At 36.4% G+C, this 27,462-nt stretch overlaps 2 protein-coding genes and 1 pseudogene across 2 annotated transcripts; 1 reads left to right on the forward strand and 2 right to left on the reverse strand.

Moving 5' to 3' along the window:
* The first annotated feature begins 8,607 nt into the window (after positions 1-8,607).
* On the forward strand, positions 8,608-9,488 carry LOC116864868 (annotated as a pseudogene).
* A 9,530-nt stretch (positions 9,489-19,018) lies between these two features.
* On the reverse strand, positions 19,019-19,963 carry LOC116865343 (olfactory receptor 52K1-like). Its single transcript, XM_032853614.1, is given in 1 exon segment — positions 19,019-19,963. A coding segment is annotated over 1 exon segment (945 nt).
* A 6,554-nt stretch (positions 19,964-26,517) lies between these two features.
* Positions 26,518-27,462, reverse strand: LOC116865344 (olfactory receptor 52D1-like). Its single transcript, XM_032853615.1, has one exon. The coding sequence runs from the start codon at positions 27,460-27,462 to the stop codon at positions 26,518-26,520; it is 945 nt and encodes a 314-aa protein (XP_032709506.1).

Genomic DNA, 27,462 nt, shown 5'->3' on the forward strand with positions numbered 1-27,462 from the left:
GAACTCACATGCTCTATCTTAAAGCTTTTATTTTTACAGTCAGGTTGACATAAAAGGTATCGAGATTAACAATGATACTTGTTTTCTATCTGCAATGCATCTGACTTCAAATCTTTATCATTTCCTTCATTTTACTTTCTTTGTGTTTAACTTGCCCTTCTTTATACTTCTTCATAGGGAAGCTTTGATTATTGTTTTTCAAACTTTCCCTTTTGGAATGTATGCATTTTCAAGTATGGATTTATCTTTAACTGTTGCTTTTTTGTATACCACACATTTTAGTATTTTGTTTTCATTTATTCAATTAAAAATAAGACTAATAGTCATTGTGTTTCTGTATTACTTATGAGACTGAGATAAAATCGTATACATATGGTTTATATTTGAAGAAGATGTCTGAGCAATGTAATGGGATTCCTGAAATGAAAAGCTAGAACAACTAAATCATTATATGAGAAAATGGACTTTGACGACTACCTCATATTCCATAGCAAAATTAATTTAAGGTGAGTCATATACCTAAGCATTAAAGAAAAAATTATAAATCTCAAGTCTGTAAACCAGACCTCATTAGAGAAGGAACAGCCTTGGATCACTAAAAAGTGACTGTGACCCTGCTCCAGTGGAACTTGCCAGAAATCCACCTTCTAGGATACCCAAAAGAGCTGTTAATGGGTTTCTAAGAAACTACTGGCCACTGGGTGCTGCCTGCTTTATTTACTGTAGTATTTGGGCCTTGGAAAAGTTGCAAGAGCTGGAGGAGCCCCCTGTAGACTAGAGATGGCCAACAAACTGCATTGAGTCTGTGGAATGACCAAATAGAAACCAGGGAGCAAAAACTTCTCCTCTTGCAATGGCTTACCAGTGCCCTCCCACTGACAAAATTCAGCATTGCTCCAGCTCAGAAAGAAAAAGTACTCAGAGGGCCAATGTACCTTTTCACTAAGAAGGCAAAAAGTGAACTTGGAGCTGAGAGGCAATCAGTCTTTAACCGGCACAGCCTGCATGGCAAACAATAAAGTTGTTGGGACATGTACTGGGAACACAATATGGAAGCAGGGGCAGTCTGCCATTTCTCTTCAGTGAGTGTTAGTGCTCACAGCCTCCCTCACCTATAGAGCTGACCATCAAATATTCTCTTCGATATCCGCTAAAGAAAAGAACGATACCAAAGGACAGGATGAGCAAATGGAAATTCATCTTATTATGATACTGTTGTCAGCAATAGGGTAAGAAAGCTCAGACCAAGTGTAAATACTCAGCTCTCCTGAAATCAAAGCTGAAGGTATTTTTAGAGCTGAGGTACAAGGGGCTATAGGCCAGCTATGTTTCCTAATTGGCTTTCCACTATGAAAATGAAACATGTGGGCTGATGTGAGTGATACTTCAATTTTGCTCATGACTGGATATTTATTTTTTTTAAAGAAAATTGCATATAGAACTTTTAAAAAAATTCTTTTTCTGCATGTATCAATATGAATTTTTTTTCCTGGTTCAATATCTTAGTGTATCGGATTCCTATTAAAATATCTTGCCACCTTATTTACTAACTACCTGCTACAAACCATTCATTTGCAGTCACAATGTAGTAGATTGCATTATCAGTTCCTAATAATTACTAAACTTTCCTGATAATGTCATCCATATCAGTCTTCTCCCTACGTGAGCATTATTGTTCCATATTAGCCACATCAGTATCCATCATGACTTCCATTTGTCAAGGAGATGTAAACAGAGAGACTTAATCACTTGTGAACTAATGCTTTAAAACTCATCATTCACTTTCATAGTGTCTCTTTCTCCACTGACACAACAACAGAAGTGGTTCACAAAGGGGCTCCATCTTCAGCCTAAGCCCCAGATGAAAGCTGCAAAATGGACATATCAGTGAGAACTATGCCTTTGTTGTTATGAGTTCTTGAGATTTAGGGAATTTATATTATCAGAACATTATTTAGTCTGTGTTGATTGATACAAATTATAAATGGCTCCCTGTCTCAGCATTTTCCATTTAGGCAATTACTAAAGGAATAGCCAGGCATCTTACTTAACTACAGTCAGGACCTTAACACTCCTTTAACAGAAAACCAACCTAGATTCCCAGATTTCTCTCCCTCTCTCTCTCTCTGTTTTCTTACCTTTTTTTTTTTTTTAATTTATTTGAAAGACAAGAGAGGCATGCAGAGAGAGAAAGGAAGGGAAGCAGACTCCCCGCCGAGCAGAGAGCCCGATGCAGGGCTCGATCCCAGAACCCTGGGATCATGACCTGAGCCGCAGGTAGAGGCTTTAACCCACTGAGCCACCCAGGCACCCCCCCCTTTTTTTTTTTAGTTTTAGTGAGAGACTAGTCTTAAAATTGCTAGAGGACACATATTCTCTGCACCACTCTTATCTCTAAGAAATTATGTTTTGTAAGTGAATCCCCCTTTGCTTATTCCTTTCTAGTTACCCAAGCCTCCTTACAGCAGCTCAAACACGCATGTTCTATCTCTATGTCTTTGCATTTTCTATTTTTCTTGATTGTGACACCACCCTCCCCCAATATCCATGAGGCGCATGTTTACCCTACACTGCAACAGACTATTGCAACCCACCTGCTCTCTAATCCCTGTGTACATTCTTATATACGCATGTGTATACACACAAACACATTTAGAAAGAGAGAGACGGACATGTATTGTTTGTAGAGTTTTAACCCCCCTCCCTAGGGGAACCTAACATACATTTTTAAAACCAATCCACAAACAAAGGAATGGTAAGAGAATTGAAAAGTGAAGCATTCGACAATGTTGGGATAAAATCAACACAGTAAATAATTTCAAAGTTAGGTATTGGTCATGTAAAAATTATGAATAAGTTAATTCCATAGAGACAAGGAAGTAGGTTGTTAGGTTGTTAATTGTAAACATGGGTGCCTTCAACAAAGTGAGGTAGAATATTTAATAAAGAGAAAGGAAACAATATAATGGTGTGATAAAAACAAGAGAAACTAGGCAATGAAAGCTTTGCTTTGGGGAAAAAGACTGAGAGATAGTTCTCTGGAGTTCTTTTAGTTTTCAAGAGCTTATTGTTTTAAAATAAGACTTGAACATGCTTGCTTGTTTAAAGAAGGATCAAATAGAAAGGCAATACTGGAAGATATAGAAGAAAAGGCAGTTGATGGGGAACCCCTGACTTTGAAGTCATTCATCAAAAGAAAATGAAAAAAAAAAATTAAAGACGAAAAAGATATTCTGGGGACAAAATAAAGATCATATTTGCAGAAGAGATTTTAAAAGATGAGTAGAAAGGAAAACAAATGCAATACACTTTAAAGCCAAATTTGTGGGAGAAACTGATTGACCACAGGTCTGGTAGGGGAAAAAAATGAAAAAAAAGGAAGCAAAAGATAAGGAAATATTTCATCCATCCCTTTTACTTATAGTGAATATTGAACATGTAGAATTAATATATTTTTTCTGATCGTAGAATCAACAACAGAGACAACCTGGTGGTTGGAGTTAGGGAATTGGCTCATTCCTAGTCGAACACCTAAAATAATTTTAACACCTAAAATAATCTTTTTTACACTTTTCCAGCTTTCTTGAGGTATAATTTGCAAATAAAGTTGTAAGTACAATATGATGATCAACATGATGATTTGATATATGTATACATTGTGAAGGGATTTTGCCCATCAAATTAATGCACACCTATCAACTCATATTTTTACCTTGTTGTTATTGAGAACATTGAAATTCTACTCTCAACAAATTTCATTTACATGATACAATGTTACATCAACTTATGTGTAATAAACACATTATCAAACATGCAGAACATGGAAGGAAGACGATTCTTATTTTGACAAGTGAAGACACTTCACATAGGAATTTTATTCCCTGCTTTTTAAAAAAATTTTTATTTAATTTGACAGAGATCACAAGTAGGCAGAGAGGCAGGCAGAGAGAGGAAGGGAAGCAGGCTCCCTGCTGAGCATAGAGCCCGATGTGGGGCTCGATCCCAGGACCCTGGTATCATGACCTGAGCCGCAGGAAGAGGCTTTAACCCACTGAGCCACCCAGGCACCCCTTATTTCCTGCTTTTAATAAAAAGAGTGAAGATCTCTCCCTGACAGCAACAGCACACTCCATTGCAGCCAATGAGAAACCATCACAACCTTGGACTCTTGTTCTCCTCCATGAACTTTTGTTCAAAACCACTGTCCCCAATTTTCTCCTAAAAATTAATAATAGCTGACCTTTCCTTTGCCTCTTAGAACTTTTCAATGGTTTGCCATAGTTTGCTTGTCCTAACTTACAACTCCTCTGGTATTCCTGAATAAACTCATTTTGCTAGTAAAATAACTGGCTATTTTATGTCTAAGTTGACAGAGTAAAGAAGAGGAAACTAAGTTTTCAAACGTGATTTTGCATGGTATGAGTTTCAGCTGTAGTAAAATTGTATTTATAAAGATAAGCATCTTCTGTTCCCTCAAGCCACAAGTCTAGCCACAGGCCAGAAAGTAAACTAAATTGCTCTCTTCCTCTTCAGTTTCCAAATTTTCAATTTCTTAGATTTTTAAAAGATTTTATTTATTTGAGAGAGAGTACGCATGGGGTGGTGGGGAGGAACAGAGGGACAAGCAGACTCCCCACTGAGTGCAGAGCCACACATGGGGCTGGATCCTAGGACCCTAAGATCATGACCTCTGTCAAAGGCAGACACCCAACCAACTGAGCCAGCCAGGTGCACCCCATTTCTTAGATATTTTTTACCCCTCACATTCCTAATGATCTCAGATTGACCATGATCTGAACGTGACCCATAACTTGAGATTTCCTGGTTCTCATTCCTTGAAAGTAACAGTGCTTTCTGGCTTTGTGTTCAGGCAAGAGATACCTTTCTGCTCCAAAACAGAGCTGAGTTTCAGACATGTCATGAACTCTTTAGGGACAGGTCTGGAAATTGCCCGGGGATCGCCTCAGATTCAAAGGCCAAAAAAAGCAACAGCTAAAGACAGATGATAAAAGACCGTTAGCAAATCCAAATCCTGGCAGACAAAAAACATGTTCAATCCATCAATTTTATATTCTAGCCACTGTCTGTTTCTCTGCGTGAGTTATTCCACCATGAATCGGAACCTGGGTATAGCTCAGTGTTTCTAACTGTAGCAAATGTTAAAAGGTAATGGAAAGGACAGTGAATTAGATGATCTCAGTCTTGCGTCTCTCAGTAACATACTTTCCTTTGGCATGCCATGTTATTTTCTCTGACCCAAGTGTATTTATCAGTAATATGAGGCATGGACTAGATTCATGTCATTTAGAGATGGAAGTGATGCAAAGGAGATCTAGTAGCATGTTCTTAATCACATGTGATTTTTTTTGAACTGACATCCCCGTTAATTAATGGCAGGGCAAGAAAAATAAGGTTTTCAGGCTCCTCCTCTAATTTGACTACAAAGTAGTTTTAACATTGCTTGGTTTATCAAAAATAAGAAGGCAGTCTCTGTTTTGGAAAGGAGTGTCTATCTGTCTGTATGTGTGTGTATGTTTGCAGTTTGAGCAGGAGAGCTTGTAAGAAATGGAGAGGAGGTTGAAGATGGGAGCATCTTATTTACTGCTTGTTTCTGTTTTGCTATCTGGGTTTGTTACCCTGTAACTTGAGCTCATATCTCATCCCCTGAAATATGGTCTTCTCTTTATCTGTGGTATCAAAATCTTGTATTTTTGTCTCTTCCTTATACTTTATCTTGCCTCATTTTAAGGTGTCTTCCCATTCTTCTGTCCCTTTTTACTTAGGAACCAGGAATGAACATACAAAATATTACATATATATATAAAATATTATATATAAAACATTATATATAATGTGTATTATAGCATATAAATTTCATTTTTATTATTTATTTTTATTTTATTTATGTTTCTTTATATATTTTGTACCTATGTTCTACTTAAATATTCAATACATTTGAACATTATATATTTATATAAAATGCACAGTATACACAAATGTTTAATAAATATATTTGTAAATTACAAGTTTATTAACATGAATATGAAACTTAATAACATATTTTATTGATTTAATTTATTAATTATATAATTGTATATAAATTATATGTAATTAAACATAAATTTTATATAAATATAAAATTTATTAATACAAATCTGTTTTACATAATATACGTTTATATTATCTATATATACATACAATTCTATATTAAATTTGTATTGTTTATATATGCATACAATTTATGTAATACATTCGTATTATTCACATGTACATACAATTTACATATTACATTTACATTTAATATATTTGTATTATATATATGCATAGTATTTGTATTATCTATATTAATATTTAGTATATATTTATATACAAATATATTAGTATTTACATATTTATAATACATATTTGTATTTATAATGTATGTATTATATACTTATATATATCTTTGTATTATATTATATATAATATATATTATACTTATATGTGTCTATACTATATTTACATATAATATATTTGTATCTATAATAATATATATTTTTATTTATTTATAAATATATATTATAAATATATAAACAATACAAATATATGTGTTACAATACAATGTAACACAAATATATATTACATATATATGTATTACAATAGAATATGAATACATATTACTATAAATATATAAATATTTATAAATACTAATATACATTTACATATAATATATATGCTATACTATATGGAATTTTATCCTTACATTGTCAGGCATTTCTAAACATATCTAGGATGTATTGCCTTCTCTAGTTCCTTTAGATTTTGCCTTTGTCTACTCATGTCACCTTGACAAGATATATTCATGTTTATCCCAATGAATTCTAGGGAATCCACAACTTGCTCACCTAAACTCATTTATTTGGGCATCATAGAGAATTACTTTTCACAAAAATTCCAATTTTAATATATGTCTCTTTATTGCCTTGGTCACAGTCAATGGATATATATATATATATATATATATATATGTATGTATGTATATATGTATGTATGTATATATATATATATATATATATAGCTACAGAAGGTCATACACAATCTCCTACTCTCAATGAACTAGTAAAGTATTTTAGATTTTACTGCATTAGGGACTTCCTAGTTATACCCACACATATATCCTACTGACTGGGAACCACTATTTTTTCCTATAATTTTATAACAGTAATCCTTCTAGTTTCTCTTCAAGGAAAAATACATAAAATCCCATTCAGTATTCCCTATTCAATGATTCAACTATGACAAAATCATAAAGAAAACAGAATGAAACTTTGGGATGACTTTAAGCTTGTAGAATGGTTAATGAAAAATAAAAATGAGTACATAAAGTTATCTTAAGTTTTACTGAACAAATTTCTAAAGAAAGAGAACAGGCAAATTTTTAAAATTTCAGAAGTTTGGAGTGAGTGTGAAATGGGATCATTTGTGTGAAATGTAATCAAAAGTAGCAAATTATTGTCTTGGTCAACTAACACCAGTAAAATGAATGAAAGTACCAGGTTTAGGTTGAGCTCCATTATGGACAATACTAATCCTGACTTTTTGGACAGGATTGTCCAAATTTGGACTTTTATGGACAAAACTAATCCTGACTTTTTGCATCTGCAACATATTAATATCAAGATATTTAAGCTATATTCATTTTCTAATAGATCTGTTTTTATATGTTACTATCTTATCCTAATTTGAGGTACTTCTTTATTCCATTGACTTCCTATTTATCTTCCCAACTTTCTGTCTCCTCTAAGATCCAAGAGGACTTACATCATCATCTACCCTATTCTGCTTAGACATCCACTCTGAAAGCTAACCATCCAGAATTACCCAATGAGTCAAATAAGCTCTCCTTCTACTGATAAAATACAGCTTCTTCACATCACTTCCAAGAACTGGATAATGGGTCTGCACACAGTCAACTCAAATAGCATTTGCTGAAAGAACAAAATCTCCTCACTCCCTGAGCTGAGAGTCAATTTCTAAGATTTGTAGGGAGGTATTTTACTCCCTAAACCAGAGAAAAATGAGAAGACTGGGAAAGGCTGCTGCTTTCCAGAGATTCTAAATTTTGAACACAAAGGACAGGGCTATGGGATTGAGAATCTATTCCACAACTTCAAGTGCTACAATGGGATTTCACCTAATCTGAAATGTGCCTGGAGTTTGGAGAGGGATTTAGACAAAAATGTTAATGCTGTCAGCTATAGCAGCTTCTGAGGACATTTCAGAACCTAACAACATCAAAGCTATTAGAATCATAAATTTCATTTCTACAACTTCCTCATGCACAAATACCCACATTGGCTTTGGGAAAAGATATTGAAGAATCCTATATAACACAGCCTTAACTTGATTCCCAAAATTTCAAAGTCATAAAGCCACATTTCTATCCATGTTTTTCATGTTATAGAAGAAACTATAAGAATTCCCTTGTTCTTTTTCATTCATGATTTTTCTCTGAATAAGTCTCAGAATCAATGGTGAGAAAAGGATTTATCAACCTGATGGGATCTACAAACATGTCATATCTGAACCCACAAACAGTGATCCTCTTTGGGATCCCTGGACTAGAACATGTGCAGTTTTGGATTGGATTTCCCTTCCTTGGAGTGTGCCTGCTGGCTCTGCTGGGGAACATCTTCTTATTAATTATCATCCCTTCAGACCACCGTCTTCACCAACCCATGTACATCTTCCTAGCAGTTTTGGCAGCCACTGACCTAGGTCTCTGTGTAGCCATTGCTCCTAAGATGTTGGCCATCTTTTGGTTTGGCTCCTATTCCATGGCTTTCAATGCTTGCCTTACTCAGCTCTTCTTCATCCATGCCTTGCAGGGCATGGAATCTGGTATCCTATTGGCCATGGCCTTTGACCGCTACATTGCCATCTGTAATCCTTTGAGGCACACATCCATCCTTACACCTCTCTTTCTATCTCGAATGGTATTGATGGTGGCCATCCGGGCAACGGTGCTTGTTGGAATTTTACCCATTCTACTTAAACGTTTGCAACTTTTCCAGTCTGTGGTTATTTTTCATTCCTACTGTGAACATATGGCGGTTGTCAAGCTGGCTGCAGAAGATGTTCACCTTAATAGATCATATGGGCTCTTTGTGGCCTTTGCAATTCTAGGTTTTGATATGATCTTTGTCTTTGTCTCCTACATTCTGATTTTCCAGGCTGTTTTTCGTCTTCCCCAGAAGGAGGCAAGACTCAAAGCATTCAATACATGTACTGCCCATATTGCTGTCTTCCTGGAGTTTTATATCCTTGCCTTTTTTTCCTTCTTCAGCCACCGTTTTGGACATGTATCACCCTATGTTCATATCCTCTTGTCTACCATCTATCTGCTTGTGCCCCCCGCCCTTAACCCCATTATCTATGGTGTGAAGACCAAAGAGATCCACAGGCGTGTTGCTCAGATTTGTATTCTGAAACCTGGCACTGAACAGTGATCCAAAAATATTATGACACAGGAAAAATATGTATTTACCCATTTAAGATGCAAAGTCCTTGTACTATGTCTATGTTGGTGAAAATTTATCTGATAAGGATCTCTTTTTATAGGATTTATATTCCTCAAACAAAACAATTCTGAATGTGAGATAAACGAGTGAAGAAAAATTATGTATTTATAAGTTCCTATCATCTCCCCACCTCTCTCTCCCTTTTTTCTTTTATCTTCTCTTATTGCCTTCCTTCCATCATTCTTCCTTGTTTTTTCATCTTTCCTTTTTCACACATCTATTTTATCTTTCTGCAATACCAAGAGGCAGTTTAACATTTGATGTGTAACAGTGACAAAGACATATTCCATGATTTCAAAAGCTCACAGCATAGTGATGATATAAAAATACTGAGCAAATATAATTTAATATTATTTAGGCCATGGTAAGAGAATAGAAGAGATTTATTTTCACATATGAGAAGCAACTAATTTAGATTTTAGAAGAAATCAGAAAAGACCTTATACAAGAAGTCATGGCAAATGTAAAGTTTGAATAATGCATTTTGCTTCAGATGGTGAAATGTTATTAACCAAGATTTCAAGTTTTTAAAGCACTATCATTATAATTCATGTAGATGTGGAGAAGTATATGCAGGTTTGTGTAACTCTAACCTGCTTGAGCGCATGATTCAGGAAAAAGCCAGACTCATCTGTGCTTTCATCAGTGATCAAAACACATAAATAATTCTGAAGTAGGGAATAATGTATTAATATAATAGTATTTGATACATGGTTTTATTTAATTTCACAAATATAGTCCTTTTGTTGGGTAAATGAAAAATTCAACTTTTCAGAATTGCCACTGACTAGCTAGCATTGCTTGTGATAGCCTTAGAAAGTGTTCATTTTCTGTATTGTGTGGCAACTCATTATGAACTTACTCTTTTTTTTTTTCCCTAAAAGGTCATTAGGAGAGATTCTGGGAAGTTTTGAGACACAATCCACCAATTTGAGCAAGCTTTTTAATTAGGAACATAACAGCTTCTTTTCTCCCATCTTTCTTATCCTTACTGCTCAGAAGGTCTTACAAGCTAGTGAAGAAAATCCAAAGACTTTAAGTTTAGCCATATCTCCTTTAGTTCCCTTTTCATATCAGACCTTCTTGTCCAGTGTCTCTGTGGCTTGAGAGCACATATCCCACCATCACGATCACCACATGGACACCAATAATTTTAACTCAGCTCATTTCTCTGTTTACTACAGTGGTTTATCTCCCTCCTCTTGATGGTCAAGCTAATGACTTATATAGTTACTTACAGTAGGAAGAGAAGATTAAAGTTTATCCTCTGATGGTCTCAATCTATAAACAGGTGAATATGATATAGGAGTGTCTATCAAGTGCTCCCCCAGAAGCATACTGAAGCAATAATTTTAGGGTATGTGGTATATTTGAGAATTGATTCAAAAATAAATTTTGTAAGGGACTGAGCAAGTAAGACACTGAAGTGAAGAAAGTCAATAATGTGTGTATGAGTGAGCAGATTACTTCTATAAATTACCAGAGCTTTTTCCTGTTGGATGTGTTGGAAAAAGGTAAAGATCACACTTGAAACTGTCCCACCGAAGGTCTCAAAACAGCATATTTATCTAGCAATCTCCATCTCTTTTTAGATGGTAACTCTCCATCTCTTATTAGAAGGTAATCACCTTCCCAACACTTCTCGCATGTACCAGTCACAGTCAGAGCATGCTCCCCAGGTCAGAGGAAGGGCTCAAACTAAGAGTCATAGGAATCCATTGGAATGAACAGACTATCTACAGGCAATTTATGGAGCAGGATGAGGGTATATGGGCAGTCTTTTTAAGTGTAGCTAAAAAAAAATGTTTTATTGGGGGCGCCTGGGTGGCTTAGTGGGTTGAGCCTCTGCCTTAGGCTCAGGTCATGGTCCCGGAGTCCTGGGATCGAGTCCCGCATCAGGCTCTCTGCTTGGCGTGGAGCCTGCTTCCTCCTCTCTCTCTCTCTCTCTCTCTGCCTACTTTTGATCTCTTTCTGTCAAATAAATAAGTAAAATCTTAAAAAAAAATGTTTTATTGGGTAAGCATGCCAAAAAAAAAAAAAAAAAAACACAGAAGACATATTCTAAGTTCCTTCATGATTTCACAGAGGTAGATAGGATATGTGACACTGCTGGATGCTTCATAGACTGTACTCCAGACAGATGAATCACCATGAAATAGACTTGTAGAAGAATTAACACATTGGTATAAGGCACCAGGCAGTCTGACATTTATGGCAAGAGTTCTAAATTGAAGTATCAGCTATTTAGAAGAGCAACTGGAAACACCGGCTTTCCAATACATGGAGAATTTCCCCACTATCTGATCTAATGGGATATTAAATTTGGTTAATACAGCCTTTTCTACTGGGAGGGACGGGGCATCCTTAGTTTCCCAGGAAGACAACATGGTGCTCATTGGATTATTTCTATATTTATTTATTTATTTATTTAGGATAATCTTGCCTGTCCTCACCAGATATACTGAGGCATATTGGATTAAATTCTTCTCCTAAAATAATTTTTATAATATGATTCTACATATTTTGTGGGACTAGAATTCCATTTGGAGCCTTTTAAAAGAAAGATATACAAAAGATAGGCAAAAAGAGTGGTATTTCCAAATAAGATAAAGTAAATGTCTTCAGATAAAAGTATGGAATATAGTAATGAAGGAAATTTTAAATCCTCATGCCACTATCTGATCGAGATCCAAAACAGGTACGAGAGCTATTCATCTATTTATCCACTTATTAATTCACTCATTTTGTTTTAACTCAGTATATATATCATGCACATAGTATAAAAGGCAGTCCCTGTTTTCAAGAAATTCTGTCAAGGAAAACAGTATTACACAAAGATTAAAAGCATAGATATTGTGATCAGACAGATCTAGGCTTGACTTTGGATTCAACTGTCTATTAGCTATGTGTTTTAAAAAAAACAACTAAAATATTTAAACTGAGTGTAGTTTTCCTCATCTTTATAATTGGGATAATGACAATTGACTAAAAGAACTGTTGCATGAACATTATAATTTAAAATGTGTTTTAAGCATAGCATACAATGATAGGGTGCTTAAAAGATAGTCAGTATCATTATTAAAATTGTTAACAATAATAATGAGGACAGACATTAAAAATCCAGTATAAAATACAATAGAGTAATTGCTTGGATAGCTACCTGAAATAAGAAAAATTAGAGGAAGTAGGGAAACACTGGATGTGTATTTTTTTGTTGCTTCTATTGCAAAATGTTAATATTTTAAAGAAAATCTTACTATATTAAGATTTATAGTCTCCTTCTAGTCCTCCTGACATACAGCTTCTTGTTCTGAAGTAAAATAAGAATGTCAATTTTTAAGAATACTTATTTTTAAAAGAAACGCAAATTTATTTATTTATCTATCTATTCACTTGTTTATTTATTTTCTAAGGGAACAATTAACAAAACTAAAAGGTAGCCCATGAAGTGGGAGAAGATATTTGCAAACAACATGTCTGATAAAGGGTAGTGTCCAAACGTCTATAAAGAACTCACCAAACTCAACACCTAAAAATTAAATAATCCAGTTAAGAAATGGGCAGAAGACTGAATAGATAGTTTTCCAAAGAAGATATCCAGGTGGCTAACAGACACATGAAAAGATGCTTAACATCACTCATCAGCAGCAAAATACAAATCAAAACCATGATGAGATACAACTTACACAGATCAGAATGGCTAAAATTAGCAACAACAAGAAACAGCACATGTTGGCGAGGGTGCAGAGAAAGGGGACCCTCTTGTACTGTTGGTGGGAATACAGACTGCACTAACCACTCTGGAGAATAGATTGGAGGTCCTGAAAAAAGTTAAAAATAGAATTACTCTACAATCCAGCAATTTTACTACTAGGTATTTACCCAAAAGATATAAAAATACAGAGTCAAAGGGGTACATGCACCCCGATGTTTATAGCAGCATTATCAACAATAGCCAAACCATAGAGAGAGCTCAGATGTCTATTGACTGATGAAAGGATAAAGAACAGGTGGTTTATATATATAGATACACACACACACACACACACACACACACACACACAATGGGACATTATTCAGCTATCAAAAAGAATGAAATCTTGCCATTTATGATGACATGGATGGAGTTAGAATGTATTGTGCTAAGTGAAATAAGTCATTGAGAAAAAAACAGCATATGTGGAATTTAAGAAAGAAAACAGATGAACATATGGGAAGGGGGAAAAGAAAAAAAGGAGAGAAGGAAACAAGCTATAAGTGACTCTTACTGATAGAGAATAAACTGAGAGTTGATAGATGGAGGTGGGTGGAGGATGGGCTAGATGGGTGATGGGTATTATAGAGGGCACTTGTGGTGAGCAGTGGACATTGTATATAAATGATGAATTACTGAATTCTAATCCAGAAACCAATATTGCACTGTATGTTAACTAGCAAAATTTTAAATAAAAGAAAATAAAATAAAAAAGAAATTAAACAATTAAAAATTGAAAAAAGGTAACAAATTTTAAAAATCAGAAAATGTTTCATACATGGACACTTTATTACTTTTTTTTTACATTTTATTTATTTATTTGAGAGAAAGAGAATGAGAGAGCATAAGTCAGGGGCAGAAGGAGAGGGAGAAGCAGACTACCTGCAGGGAGCCCAATACAGAGCTCAATCCCAGGACCCTGGGATCATGATCTGAGCTAAAGGCAAATGTTTAACTGTCTGAGCCACCCAAGCTCCCCTACTTTATTACATATAATTGAAAATAATTTTAGGGAAAACCTGAAGTTAATTTCTATAAAAATTTCAACTGATGTCCATGCCTTTATGTTCACATACCAATGCCCAAGTGAGATCAATTAGAGAGAAAATTCCTTTGTGTATTCTACTCAAGCACCTCCTTCAAAACCAGAGCAGAATTAATTTAATTCTACATTGTATTTATTTATTTTCTAGCTTTGTGGAGGTATAACTGACATATAACATTATTTAAGTTGTACAATGTATTGATTTGATACACTTATATATTTCAAGATGATACCACCCTGGTGTTAGCTAACAGAAACATCATGTCACATAATTACCATTTCTTTTTTATTGTGAGAACATTTAAAATGTTCTCTTTTAACACCTTTCAAGTATGTAATACAGTATTGCTAACCATAACCACTATAATATACATTAGACCCCCAGAAATTATTCATCTTATAACCAGAAGTTTATACTGTTTGATTACCCTTTTCCTCTATCCTCTGTCTTCTAGCCCCTGATAACCACCATTCTATTTCTGTTTCTAGGAGTTTGACTCTTTTACATTTCACATGTAAGTGATATATACAGTATTTGTCTTTGTGTGATTTATATTACTTAACGTAATACCCCTAATGTGTCAGGCATGGCCAGCAACCCCTGTACCAATGGATAAAATGTTACTCCAAACTTTGCTGTGAAAGACGGGAAAATGCAATGTAGTCAATACTCAGAAAAGAAGACCCTTGGCTCTTCTTTGCTCCTGCTTTTATTGGTCCTTCAGGATAATCACAAATCCTTATCACTGTTTCTCAAGCATGTGACATGTGATAAGGGGTCTTACTGAAACTAGGAGGACCGCTTATGGGACAGAAACAAAAGCTAATCAGAGTGTTCTACCAGTGCTGAACACAGCGTGAGGGACAATGCATACAACTCTCAGATCACAGGATGGCTATTTTGACTAAGAAAACTTTGGGGATGGCAGCTCACCTCAGCATTCCAATAACAGAGTGGTCACACAGGCCTTGGCATTCCAAAAACCTACTCCCTTCTCGAAAATCCTCCATCACCCTCCACAGCCTCCTTGTTACATTTTAGCAAGCCAGGTATTATGGCTGATTTCATGCTCTGCATTAACCCCAACACTAATGTCCATCCATGTTGTGGCAAACAACAGGATGTCTTTCTCATAGGTGGATAATCTTCCATTGTACGTGCGTGTGTGTGTCTGTGTGTGTGTCTCTATGTGTGTGTGTGTGTGTATCCACTCACCCACTAACAGACACTTAGACTATTTCTGTATCATGGCTATTGTGAATAAAGCTGTAATAAACATGAGAATAGAGATATGTCTTTGAAATCCTATTTTCATTTCCTCTGACTATATACCCTGAAGTATGAATACTGATTATATGGTAGTTCTATTTTTAATTTCTTGAGGAACTTCCATACTGTTTTCTATAGGGCTATACTAATTTACATTTCCGCCAACAGTCCATGTTTTCATTTTATTTTTTAATTTTTTTACATTTATTTATTTATTTTAGAGGGGGGATGGAGGAAGGGCAGGGCAGAGGGAGAGGGAGAGAGATAATCTCAATTAGACTCCTTGCTGAGTGTGAAGCCCAACTCGGGTCTCAATTCCAGGACCCTGACATGATCAGAGTTGAAATCAAGAGTCAGACACTTCACTGACTGAGCCACCCAAGCGTTCTTGCCCCATAAAAACAAAAAATTACATCAAATAAACATATTTTGGAGAAAAAATGCTTTTTGTCTCTAGTTTTATTTTACATGCTGGCTGTACTTGGTATGAGGGAAACCACAGCTAAATGATAATGCACATAGGAAAGTCAGCTGGTATAGCCCACAGATCAAAAGTATTGCATATCTGAGATGCATTCAGAGCTCCTTTTATTTTCTTTTAAAGATTTTATTTATTTATTTATTTGACAGAGAGAGAGATCACAAGTAGGCAGAGAGACAGGCGGGGGGTGGGGAAGCATGCTCCCTGCTGAACAGAGAGCCCGATATGGGGGCTCGGTCTTAGGCCCCTGAGATCATGACCTGAGCCGAAGGCAGAGGCTTAACCCACTGAGCCACCCAGGTGCCCCAGCATTCAGAGCTTATTAGGTGTGACCTTGAACATGTTGTTTTAAACTTTATGCCTTAACTTCCTCATCTGATGAAAAAATAATAATATAAATCTTGTGATCGTGATAGGACAGTTATATGGAATAATTTAGTTTTGTACCTAAATGGTACTAAGAAGTACAAATGTTATTTCTTCTCTATAAGGTGGAAAACTTTGTCAGTCAGATGTAAACTAAACAAACTATACAAACCAGAATTAAAAGCAACTTATGTTATTAAACAACTTAGAATTCTTACCATTCTTTTTTTTTTTTTAAAGATTTTATATATTTGACAGAGAGAGAGAGAGAGATCACAAGTAGGCAGAGAGGCAGACAGAGAGAGAGGGGGATGCAGTCTCTCCGAGCAGAGAGCCTGATGCGGGGCTGGATCCCAGGACCCTGGGATCATGACCTGAGCCGAAGGCAGAGGCTTTAACCCACTGAGCCACCCAGGCGCCCCAGAATTCTTACCATTCTGAAAGCATAATTTCAAGGCTCTGGCAACTGTCTTTAATTATAAGGAGCATATGTTAGACAAAAATCTATTTCTTCTGTGGCCAACAGAGTTTATATATTTCAGGAGTGGGTGATAAAAAGAAGGTAAATTTTAGTTCACTATTGCTACAAACTCTATGGAAACACATAGCCATATTGTGAATTATGTAAATTATGCCACATAGTGCCATTGTATGTGGGGGGGGGGCTCTCTATTAATGGAGATTTTCCAATAGCAAGTGAATAATCCTCTATAAGGGTGGGCATTCTTCACATGGCAGATGGAATTAGAAGAAAATTACAGCAGCTCTAAGTACCACTGGTTGGGTTGAGTCAGAGTACCACTGGTTGGGTTGAGTCAGAGCCATGAGGAATGATAATTATTTTCACTCAGTAGAAGTATGAACTGATGGATGACTTGTTGAAATATTTAATGAGGATATCTGAGCACTTCTTTCTTCTATATGACCTTACATCCCATATCTGTACCCAATCCAACTTTTTACCTCCCTGGAATCAAGCCTAGGGTTGAGAGTCTTTTCACAGTGGAGCAGGGACCAGAAGAGAAGCTAACCTCTTGAGTTATGGGAGGAAGACTGCTGTGGTGCAGAATAGGGCATGCTGTCTCAACTAGAAAGAGATGTATGCTTTTGTGTCTGGGCTTTCATGAATCCCAATAAATTTCTGTATATGTAAGCCAAGATATTTTGGCTACATTGGAATCTCTAGATTCACAAAATTGAGAGTAGACTAATTAGATGTGCATGAGCTAATGTGGGAAGCACTGGCAAATAATCATGAGTGAGAAATGATATAAATGTTTGGGAACATAATATAGAACTTTTGAGAGGAGGTAGAAACTAAAGAATCATTTATGATGAAAGTGAAAGAAAGCTGAGTGTAGCAAATTCTATTTTTCAAGAATGGCTAATAACCGTGTCTTCTGTATCAGACACATTTCTGTTATATGATCTTGCCTCTCCTCAGTTAAGAACGGACTCTTTCCTATATCTTTGAATATGTTTTAGACCCTTCAACTGCTCTGAATACAACAGAAGTCAATCTGTGCCAGGTCTTGGCAGAGTCTTTAACTGTTATCACAGCTTTTCCTATTTCCATGCCATGTAAGAACCCCTGGGTTCTAATCTGATGGAACAGTGCAGATGTAGACCGAGGTGTCTAACCTATGAGTAAAGGAGAAGGCTTGAGTGTCCAGTCATGGATTCCTATCTGCAGCTGCTTGAAGGACTCCAAGTAAGAACTACACAACTGAATCCAGGCCATCGATAGAACCTTGAGGAAAAAAAATCATAATATATCATTTAAGTGTTGGGGTGTTTTATTACACAACATTAATTAAAATGTAAGAAAAAAATAAAATTAAGGGTTGAATTCTGCAGTAACAAAAACCTAAAACATGAAGCACTGGCTTTGAGTGTATGGACAGAAGCTTGAAGGGTACTGGTAAGACTGTTAATGAAGGCTTTAACTAGAATAACAAAATTGTTATTGTGTGTTAGAGAAGAAAGCAATCTGTGCTTTGTGATGGTGGAAACAAAACTGTCACCTTCATTAAGGTAGAAAGCAAACAATATACCTAATGAACTGATGGATTTGATGAAGGAAACTTCTGGGTAATGTTGAAAGTGCCACTTATAATACAATATGTATAGATAAACTGATTTAAAGAAATAAGTGTTTAACATTCAAATAGTACTCATAAAAAACATAAAACTTCAGGTATTTCTGAGTTGGAATACATAATTGTTTTTCATTCACTTTTTCCTCTAGACATTATATACTCTTAAAGTAAAAAGTGTGCATTTTAAAAATCTTTTATTAGTCAGAAGAACTGTCTGGTTAGACTGAAAAGGATAAAGATAACTCATAATGGGTTTCATAATGACAACTACATTCTGATGGAGAGGACATGCCCCAGTTACATTCCCACACCGAATCCTTTTCTTGCCTTGGTTATTCCTGTTCCCATGAAACCTCAAATCTGGCAGACATTATTTCTGCTTCTAGCCTAAGAAGATTTCCAGCTCCATATCATAGGTGTCCTATCCACCTCAGATATCAGCCTCAATTTCTATGACAGTGGAAGATCCACAGCACCCACTCCCGCATTTGCTTAGTCCGGGCCCCATAAATCAGGGGGTTGACCATGGGAGGCACAAGGAAGTAGAGATTGTCAATGATAATCTGTAGATAGGGAGCCATATGGTAGCCTAAAATCTGGGCCAGGACAGAGAAGACAACAGGAGAATAAAAGAGGGCTATAATACAAAGATGGGAGCCACATGTACTGAGAGCTTTGCCCCGTGCCTCCTAAGAGGGGATCTGAAAGACAGCATGAAGGATCAGCCCATATGACAGAATGATAAAAAACAGATCAAATCCCACAGATGCTACAATAACCATGAGGCCATAGACAATGTGGTTGGACACATCTCCACAGGCTATCTGCACCACAGCCATGTAGGCACAGTAGGAGTAAGCGATGATGTGGGTTTGGAAGCCTTCCAGTCTTTTCGCCAGGATGGGTGCTGGAGTCAGCACTGCCACTGCCCTTGCCAGGACAGCCAGTGCCATCTTCCCAAGTATGCTGTTAGCAAGGATGGTTGTATATCTCAGAGGGAACCAGATAGCCACAAATCTGTCAAAAGCCATGGCTAAGAGGATCCCAGACTCCATGATGTAAAAAGAAGGGATGAAAAACATCTGTGTAAGGCAGGCTTTGAAGCTGATCTCTTTGGCATTCATCCAGAAGATACCCAGCATGCGGGGCACAGTGACACTGACAAGGGACAGGTCAACAAGAGATAGCATGGCCAGTAGGAGAAACATGGGCTCGTGAAGACTCTTCTCCACTCGGATGATGCATAAGATGATGGCATTCCCAATAATTGTAATGACAAATACCAAGAAAAAAGGCACAGAGAACCAGCCATGGGAAGATTCCAGGCCAGGAATTCCAGCCAGGACAAATATCAGGGGTTGAGGAATGGAGTTGTTGCAAGAAGTCATCCCTAACCTGAGCTCCTCAAAGTCTGATTCCTAGGGAGAAAGAAACAAAGGACACTTCGAAACCACTGCATCTTTTGGACCTAAAATGCTGTATATTCTAGGTTACAGTGATAATAATAATTATATTATATAAACTAATGATCAAATGAATGCTTTGGCTACTTAAAGTGTGGAGGGAGATAATTCTAGGCTACTCTCTCTGCAGAAGCAGTCTCAGGGATAAATGCTCAATAAAGACATATAAACTCCATACTTTAGATTTTCCTGTGGCTCTGATCCTACTTAATAACCAATGTGTACAATCCTGTAGGACTTTTTCTCAGACATACAATTTAATGGGTGACCCAACATTTCCAACATTATAGGCAGGAGGTGGGGTAAGGACAAGCTACAAAGCATGGTTTTAATTCAAAATTGAGGCACTTGAAATTCGTTATCCCAGAGTCTTCGGTTCTTGAGTCTGGCCTTGGTACTTTGAGATTCTTTTCTAGACCGTTTGTTTTGATTTTGACAGAAAATCTAGGAATTCTGCCAATTTTATACCTGAAAAGCATGATGTTATATTTGGAGCAATAACTAATATTTTGGGTGACAAATGTGGTGTCCAAAAGGCCTCAATTGATAATAATTTAGTATTGAAGTTCCAGATTGTTCAGTAAGGCATGGTTGGGGAGTGGGCCAAAGTAAAGGCAAATTAATAATCTTCTGTGTATATGCATATTTATGTGGGGAATATAGTTAAGATTAGTGATAATATGTATTTCTATAGAAATTAAGACTATTGTATTTGTTAAATATTTTAACTTGCAACTATTTTGAATCAAAATGCATATTTACAAATTTATAAATTATTTGATTAAATTCATAAAGAGTATACTTAATGAATACATTAGAAGTAGAGATCAAACAAGGGTATAATAAATACAAAAATAACAAAGGAGTAAGAGTTTTTCTTATACTATGAATGAAACTAAATTTCACTATTAAGGTTTAGACTCCATATTTTATTAGAAACAATCCAGCTACATATTTATAAAAGATAATCACAGAAGAAAAATTTCTATATAAGCTGAAAATAAAGAGATAGAAAGTATAACACAAAGTTGCTCTAAAAATAAAAGTATAATAATCATACTGTGACCCTTTTTGTTTTGGTTGTCAATGAACTCGGGTTATTTGTTTGTTTTTTTTTGATGATTTATTTATTCTAAATATTTAAAAGCCCCAAATAGAGTGGGCTATCTGTATCATCTATGCATCATAAAATGAGTTATTCAGATCTAAGTATTTCATGTATTAACTGCATTTGGCAAGAAGCGTACCACAGCCAAATGATAGATAGGCAGACCGCCTGGAAGGTAACTTGGTCCAGTGAAAATAACCAAGTTTTTGGGATAATACATGTCTGGAATACAATCTCAGTCCTGTCACTTAAGTGATTTGACCAAGCTGTTTAAGTCTCTAAGCCTCATTTCCTCATCTCAAAAGTGGGATGAGGTTTACCTTTCAAAGCTTGCAGTGAGGGTGAAATCCATCATTAAAGTCCAACATTGTATAAAATATACAAAATACTTTGGTGTTCTATAAATGCAATTTTCTTCCTTTGCTATGAAGTAAAAATTTTGAGATATTCAAAAAATAATGTCCTTTTCATTTGATTCTTGGAGAGAACTCTAACTAGGATAATAAATAGTCTTGAATTGACATCGCAAAAAAAGAATATTTAATGGCCCTAGCAATTTTATCCTCAAATATTTTTAGATTCATTATTTGTTAGAGAACAAAAAAATATTTAGTGTCCCCAGAAATAGATACCTGGCCAAATAAAGGATGCTAAAAAAATTAATAGGTACATTTTAGTTCAATAAGGGAAATGAACCTATCACAAATACACACAGAAAAGACAGCCTTATGAAACCAGAGGCTCACTACCAGTGGGAGTTTCCATGTAGAAATTGAATGATGATCTATGAGTAATAATGTAGATGAAAATTTCTCCATGTGATGGGGACATCAGGACATTAGTGTGTTAAGCAACATGGTAAAGTTTTGTTGGAGTGATCAGGAACAGTTGCTAGCCAGGAACAGCCACATCAACATTAATTATAAGTAGAGACACCATCGATTTAGGCATACAATTTAGAAATGCACCTATTATTTTCTAGAGAATGTAACTGGGAATTCTAAAGACTATGGACCCCAATCATGGCCTTACAAGAGATGGTGATAGTAGTATGTGGTTTAAAAGATTTGAGAATCTCTCTTTCCTTACATGACTTTGCATCCCAGGATTTTCTACTCTTTCCTCATCCTTTTCTCCCTTTTCCTAGAGTAATACCTGTAGATGGTTGTGAGTCTGGTCACAGTGGGACTGGGACAAGCAAAGCATCCATCTGCTTCAAGTATGAAGAAAACCTGTTGATGGCCAGAATAAGATGGAGTGTCTAAACTGGAGGCAGATTTATGCTGGTTGGTTCTGGTCCTTCTGGGTCCTCAGTGGCCTCTCTGTTGGGGAAAATGCCTTACGTAGCTTGGATATTCTGGGAAACACATCTTAGAGCCAGTTACTGAGGATACCACGGGAGGATAAGAGCAGATAATTAAGGAGCACTGTAAATATAACTGTTGGTATATGTTAGGAACCTGAGGGAGAAAGAAGAAGGACCATGGGAGAATCACTTGGGATGGAAATTAAAGAACTCATACAGCAACAGAGGGCAGAGCTGCTTACTGCTATAATCACATACAAATTGCTTTAGCTTGCTTCAAAACCACTAGTTTAAACCATTTTCATTTCCAGTGACTTTGGGGACCCCATAAGTAAAACTTAAACTAAAATTAAGAATCTTGATTTCAAGGAAGCAAGTAAAATCCAACAAGAAGCTGAAAAAAAAAGGGGGGGGAATTAAGGGCATACTTATCTTGATGAGTGCTGAGAAAGGTATAATTACTGAATCATTATATTGTACACCTGAAACTAATACAACACTGTACATTATACTTCAAAAAATGTATGCATTAAGAAAAATCTTAATTGACTAAATTGAGACCATAGTTTGGTAAATAAGATATATAAAAAGGAACATAAGGGTAAGATTAAAGTAGGAACAAGAGAGGAACTCTAGAAAAAAATATTACAAAATGCTAGGTTTAGAAGACACTGAGTTTCGGAAAGACTTGGCAGAAGTCACAAACTCAATCTGAGAGTAAATAGCAAAGAGGGGAGAAACAGTTAACTATTTTGCAGGTGGTCAAATGTAAACATCTTAATGACACTGACTAGGTCTTGTTTATTTACTATTCTTTCCCAGTGCCTGGCAAGTGGTAGGTCTTCGAATATTTTCATATGAATAAATTCATACATTCTGTCCCTACCTCCACAGGTCTTCATCAAGCATCTGCTCTAGACTCTAGGCCAATAATAACACTGCAAGTGTAAGTAACAGTCACACAACCTGTGAGCTGGTCAAAGTCTTCATTAAGCCATGTTCCTCAACCTAAAGTATATTCGGGGTACTCAATTCAATTTAATTTTTCCTATCAAGATTGCTACCAACTTGGATCCAATGACTATCACACTGACCTAAAAAACTTTTATAATCCACTAAAAGATCTTTTTTGCATTCATTTATTCCATTCTTTGTCTCAACTCATTTTCCTCACTGTAGCCACAATGCTCTTTTTACGTTAAAAAAAAAAAAAAAAATATATATATATATATATATATATATATATTTATTTGAAAGAAAGAGAGAATGTGGGTGGAGGAGGCAGAGGGAGAGAGAGAAGCACACTCCCTGCTGAGCCAGGAGCCCCATGCAGGACTTGATCCCAGGAACCCAGGATCATGACCTGAGTGAGCTGAAGGCAACTGCTTAACTGACTGAGGCACCAGGGCACTCCCACAATGATCTTTTTAGTATATGTGCTGCCGAAGCGAGCACACACAATGATCTTTTTAAAACACAAACCTGATATATCACTCCTATGCACAAAACATTCATAGTCTTCTCGTTTTTAGACTAAAATTGAGAATCCTCAGTATGGCTTATCACCCTTGCTTGCTACTGTCTCAGCCTCACACATCTGCTCTTCACCTCACTCTCCATCCTCCAACCTATGAAATGGACTTTATCTAGTTCTTCAAGTGTATGATACCACTTCCTATCTTAAGGTCAACACATGTTCATGCATCCTGTTCTCTCTCCCTGTAACATCACCAGTCCCATTTCATGACCTCTTTTCCTTTTCACAACTACTTGACTCCCATTCAGCATTCCAGTAAATGTCATTTTTAAGGAAAACTTCCTTGATTGCTCTAGACTATATCAATACCCCATGTTATATGTGTTTATAGAAATCTTTGTTTCTACTTGACATCACTTAATATCCAGTGGAATTATGCATGTGAGCATCACTTGATCATTTCACCTCCACCAGATTGGAAAGTCCCTGACACATGGACTTTGTTTTGCCTACCTCTCCTCAGAATCCAGCTCAGTGTAGCCCATTTTAGCCACTCCATCAGTAAATTTTTGCTGCATGAATACATGAATAATTTGCATATCTTCTTTCTCTTGATTAGAATTTAATGTAGAATCTTTGAAGATTTAGTTTTGTGTTTGTTATTGTTGGACATTTCCTATTTGTCATCCTGTACATTTTGTATATAACTAACTCCTTAGTTCTTATTTCCAGTCATAACATGTAAACAACTCTGATACTGGTCAAGGAATACATTATAATTAAATTCCATGATTTATGATGCTCCAAATTTTAAAAAAATACAGAAAGAAGGGCCAGACTTACCAATTTGTCTTCAGAAAACATTCAATATAATGGCAATAATCTCAAAGTTTGCATTTCCCTAGGCATTCTTTTCTCTTTAGATCTGTCCCTACTGTCATTCTCATTTTTCTGCATTATCTTAGAGAGAGAAAGACATAGAGAGAGTGGATTAAAGGAGAAGGGGGGAGAGAAAGAAGCAGACTCTCTGCTGAACGCAGAGCCCAATGCAGGACTTGATCTCACACCCTGAGATCTTGACCTGAGCTGAAATCAAGAGCCAGACCCTTAACTGACTGAGCCACCCAAGTGCCCCAGAGATCTATTATTTGAATGAAGGCGAAGTCCTCATGAACAGGACAATGAGTTCAAGGGATATATAAGAATGAGAAGAGAAATAGCAGAAAAGGATTTCGTTAAGCTTTGCTTTGCCATCCTGGTGCTTATAGGGTCCTGACATACAAATTTTGTGTATTTTTTAACTTTTCAGAGGATGACTGATCTCAATGTAGAGATGTGCTAGGCATAGTAATTAAAAACTAATGCCTTGAAAATATCAGTGGCAACTGTTGAAATAGCCCAACTGGGAAATGATAAAACCCTGAACAATGATATTTTAGTAAAGTCTAAGGAAGAGAAATGGAGAGAAGCGGCCTGATATTTACCTCTAAAAAGCTCCTATATTAAATAGAAGGAAAGTAAAGAGAAAAGAAAGTACAAATAATACTTTATAAGTAATAAATCACAAATAGAGAGCATCAATTCAATGAAATTTGGCATGTATTTATTAAGTGACTCTGGGGTAACTTCCATTTTGTACAAGCCAAGAAGTGAAGAGTCATATTTTCTAAAGAGAAAATACTCAGATTTTTTTCAGTAAAATATTTACATCTTTTTAAATGATTTTGTCTTTAATTATCACCAGTAGTATAATCACAATATTTTTTAATTTGGTTATTTTACCAGTGGACGTCCTCCTTTAACAAGGACATGTAATATCTGAAGACCGACAAAGCTGAATCTAGCTCAGTGGCTTGTGCCTAAGCTCTGGGCAAATTCCCAAGTATGTAGCATCAAGCATAAAGTTGTTTCTGTTTTCAGGACACTCTGTGATGAAGGCAGAGATTATTTTTAAAGAGACCCAAAATTAGTTCAAGTAACAAAACAATAGCAGGCACAAGTCATTCTTGGTGGAGACACAGTATTCTATGAGCAATACAATGTCTAAACTTCTGTGGGCTTCATTATTACAATATTGAACTTTTCCACATTTCTGTTTGACAACTGTCCTCTGTGTCCATTCTTGTGAATAAAACACAATTATTTATTATATTAAAAGGACATCAATCCTATTACATTGCCTCTTCTGTAGAATATTGATAGCACTCATTAATTTTTCAATTGTTGATGCTTCCTGTGGAATTTCCTGAGGTTCCTGTGGGTTTCTTCACATTTTCAATCACTCCTTATATTAAAATGAACTACTAGTCTCGGTTACAACACAGAAGATCAGTAGCAGCAAGAAGCAGAAGGGGATCTCTTTCCAAATCAACAAGTTATGAATAAGCTCCCTAATATCCAGGTATGCACAAAATATCTCATGTCCTCTAGTTTCATTACAGTGAGGGAATTTCTATTATGTGTGATCAGTCTTTCCCACTAAAATGTTTCAGGGAGGTAATTTTTCATGCCTGTTAAAAAAATGGAATCGATTATTTCCATAATTTCCTTCTATTATGATAGTATCTTTGCAAACAAGTTCAGGATAGTCAAGTAACTTTTACCTTTAGAGAACTAAGAACATGGTCTCGAATTTTTTTGGTCCTAATACCATAAACAATGGGGTTAAGGAAAGGTGGCACCAGAAGGTACATATTGGCAATAAATATATGAATTTGGGGAGCCACATTGTGGCCAAAGCGGTGAGTGAGGAAGGTAAAGACAGCTGTGGAGTAGAAAACAAGGATGACACAGACATGGGAGCCACAGGTACCTAGAGCTTTAAAACTTGCTTCCCGTGATGGAAGGCGAAAGAACGCATGGAGGATTAGGACATAAGAGACAGCAATGAGAAAGCCGTCACAGGAACCAATGACAGAGGCCACACTGAGGCTGTAACGATTGGTAACTCTTGTGTCCACACACGCCAGCTTCACCACAGCCATGAACTCACAGTAGGTATGGGCAATGATTCGAGTCCTGCAGTATGGCAGCTGCCTGAGCAGGATGGGATGTGGAGAAAAGAAGACCACTCCCCGGAGTACCACAGAAGCTCCCATTTTGGCAATGCGAGAATGGGTGAGAATTGTGGTATGGCGCAGTGGGTCACAAATGGCCACATAACGGTCAAAGGCCATGGCCAGGAAAAAGCCTGATTCCATAGCAGTAAAACTGTGAATGAAGAACATTTGGGTCAAGCAAGCATCAAAGGCAATGTCATGGGCTTCCAGCCAGAAGAGACAGAGCATTTGGGGCAGGGTGGATGTGGAGAGGACCAGGTCGGTGATGGAGAGCATGCAGAGAAAGAGGAACATAGGTTCATGGAGGCTTCGCTCTGCCCTCACCACAGCCAGGATGGTCACATTCCCCACCACAGCCACCACATACATGGAGCAGAAGGGAATCCCAATCCAGACATGCAGGTGCTCTAGTCCTGGGATACCCATCAGCAGGAAGGTGTCTGGAGATGTTTGAGATTTATTGGCTGGTCCCAT

This window comes from Lontra canadensis, unplaced genomic scaffold, assembly GCF_010015895.1.
Source record: "Lontra canadensis isolate GAN:19392208 unplaced genomic scaffold, GSC_riverotter_1.0 scaffold7, whole genome shotgun sequence".
In the NCBI taxonomy this organism is placed as follows: domain Eukaryota; kingdom Metazoa; phylum Chordata; class Mammalia; order Carnivora; family Mustelidae; genus Lontra; species Lontra canadensis.

Bases quoted from the DNA above. Each gene is read 5' to 3' on its own strand.
- LOC116865344 (XM_032853615.1), bottom strand. From the start codon at position 27,462: ATGGGACCAGCCAATAAATCTCAAACATCTCCAGACACCTTCCTGCTG.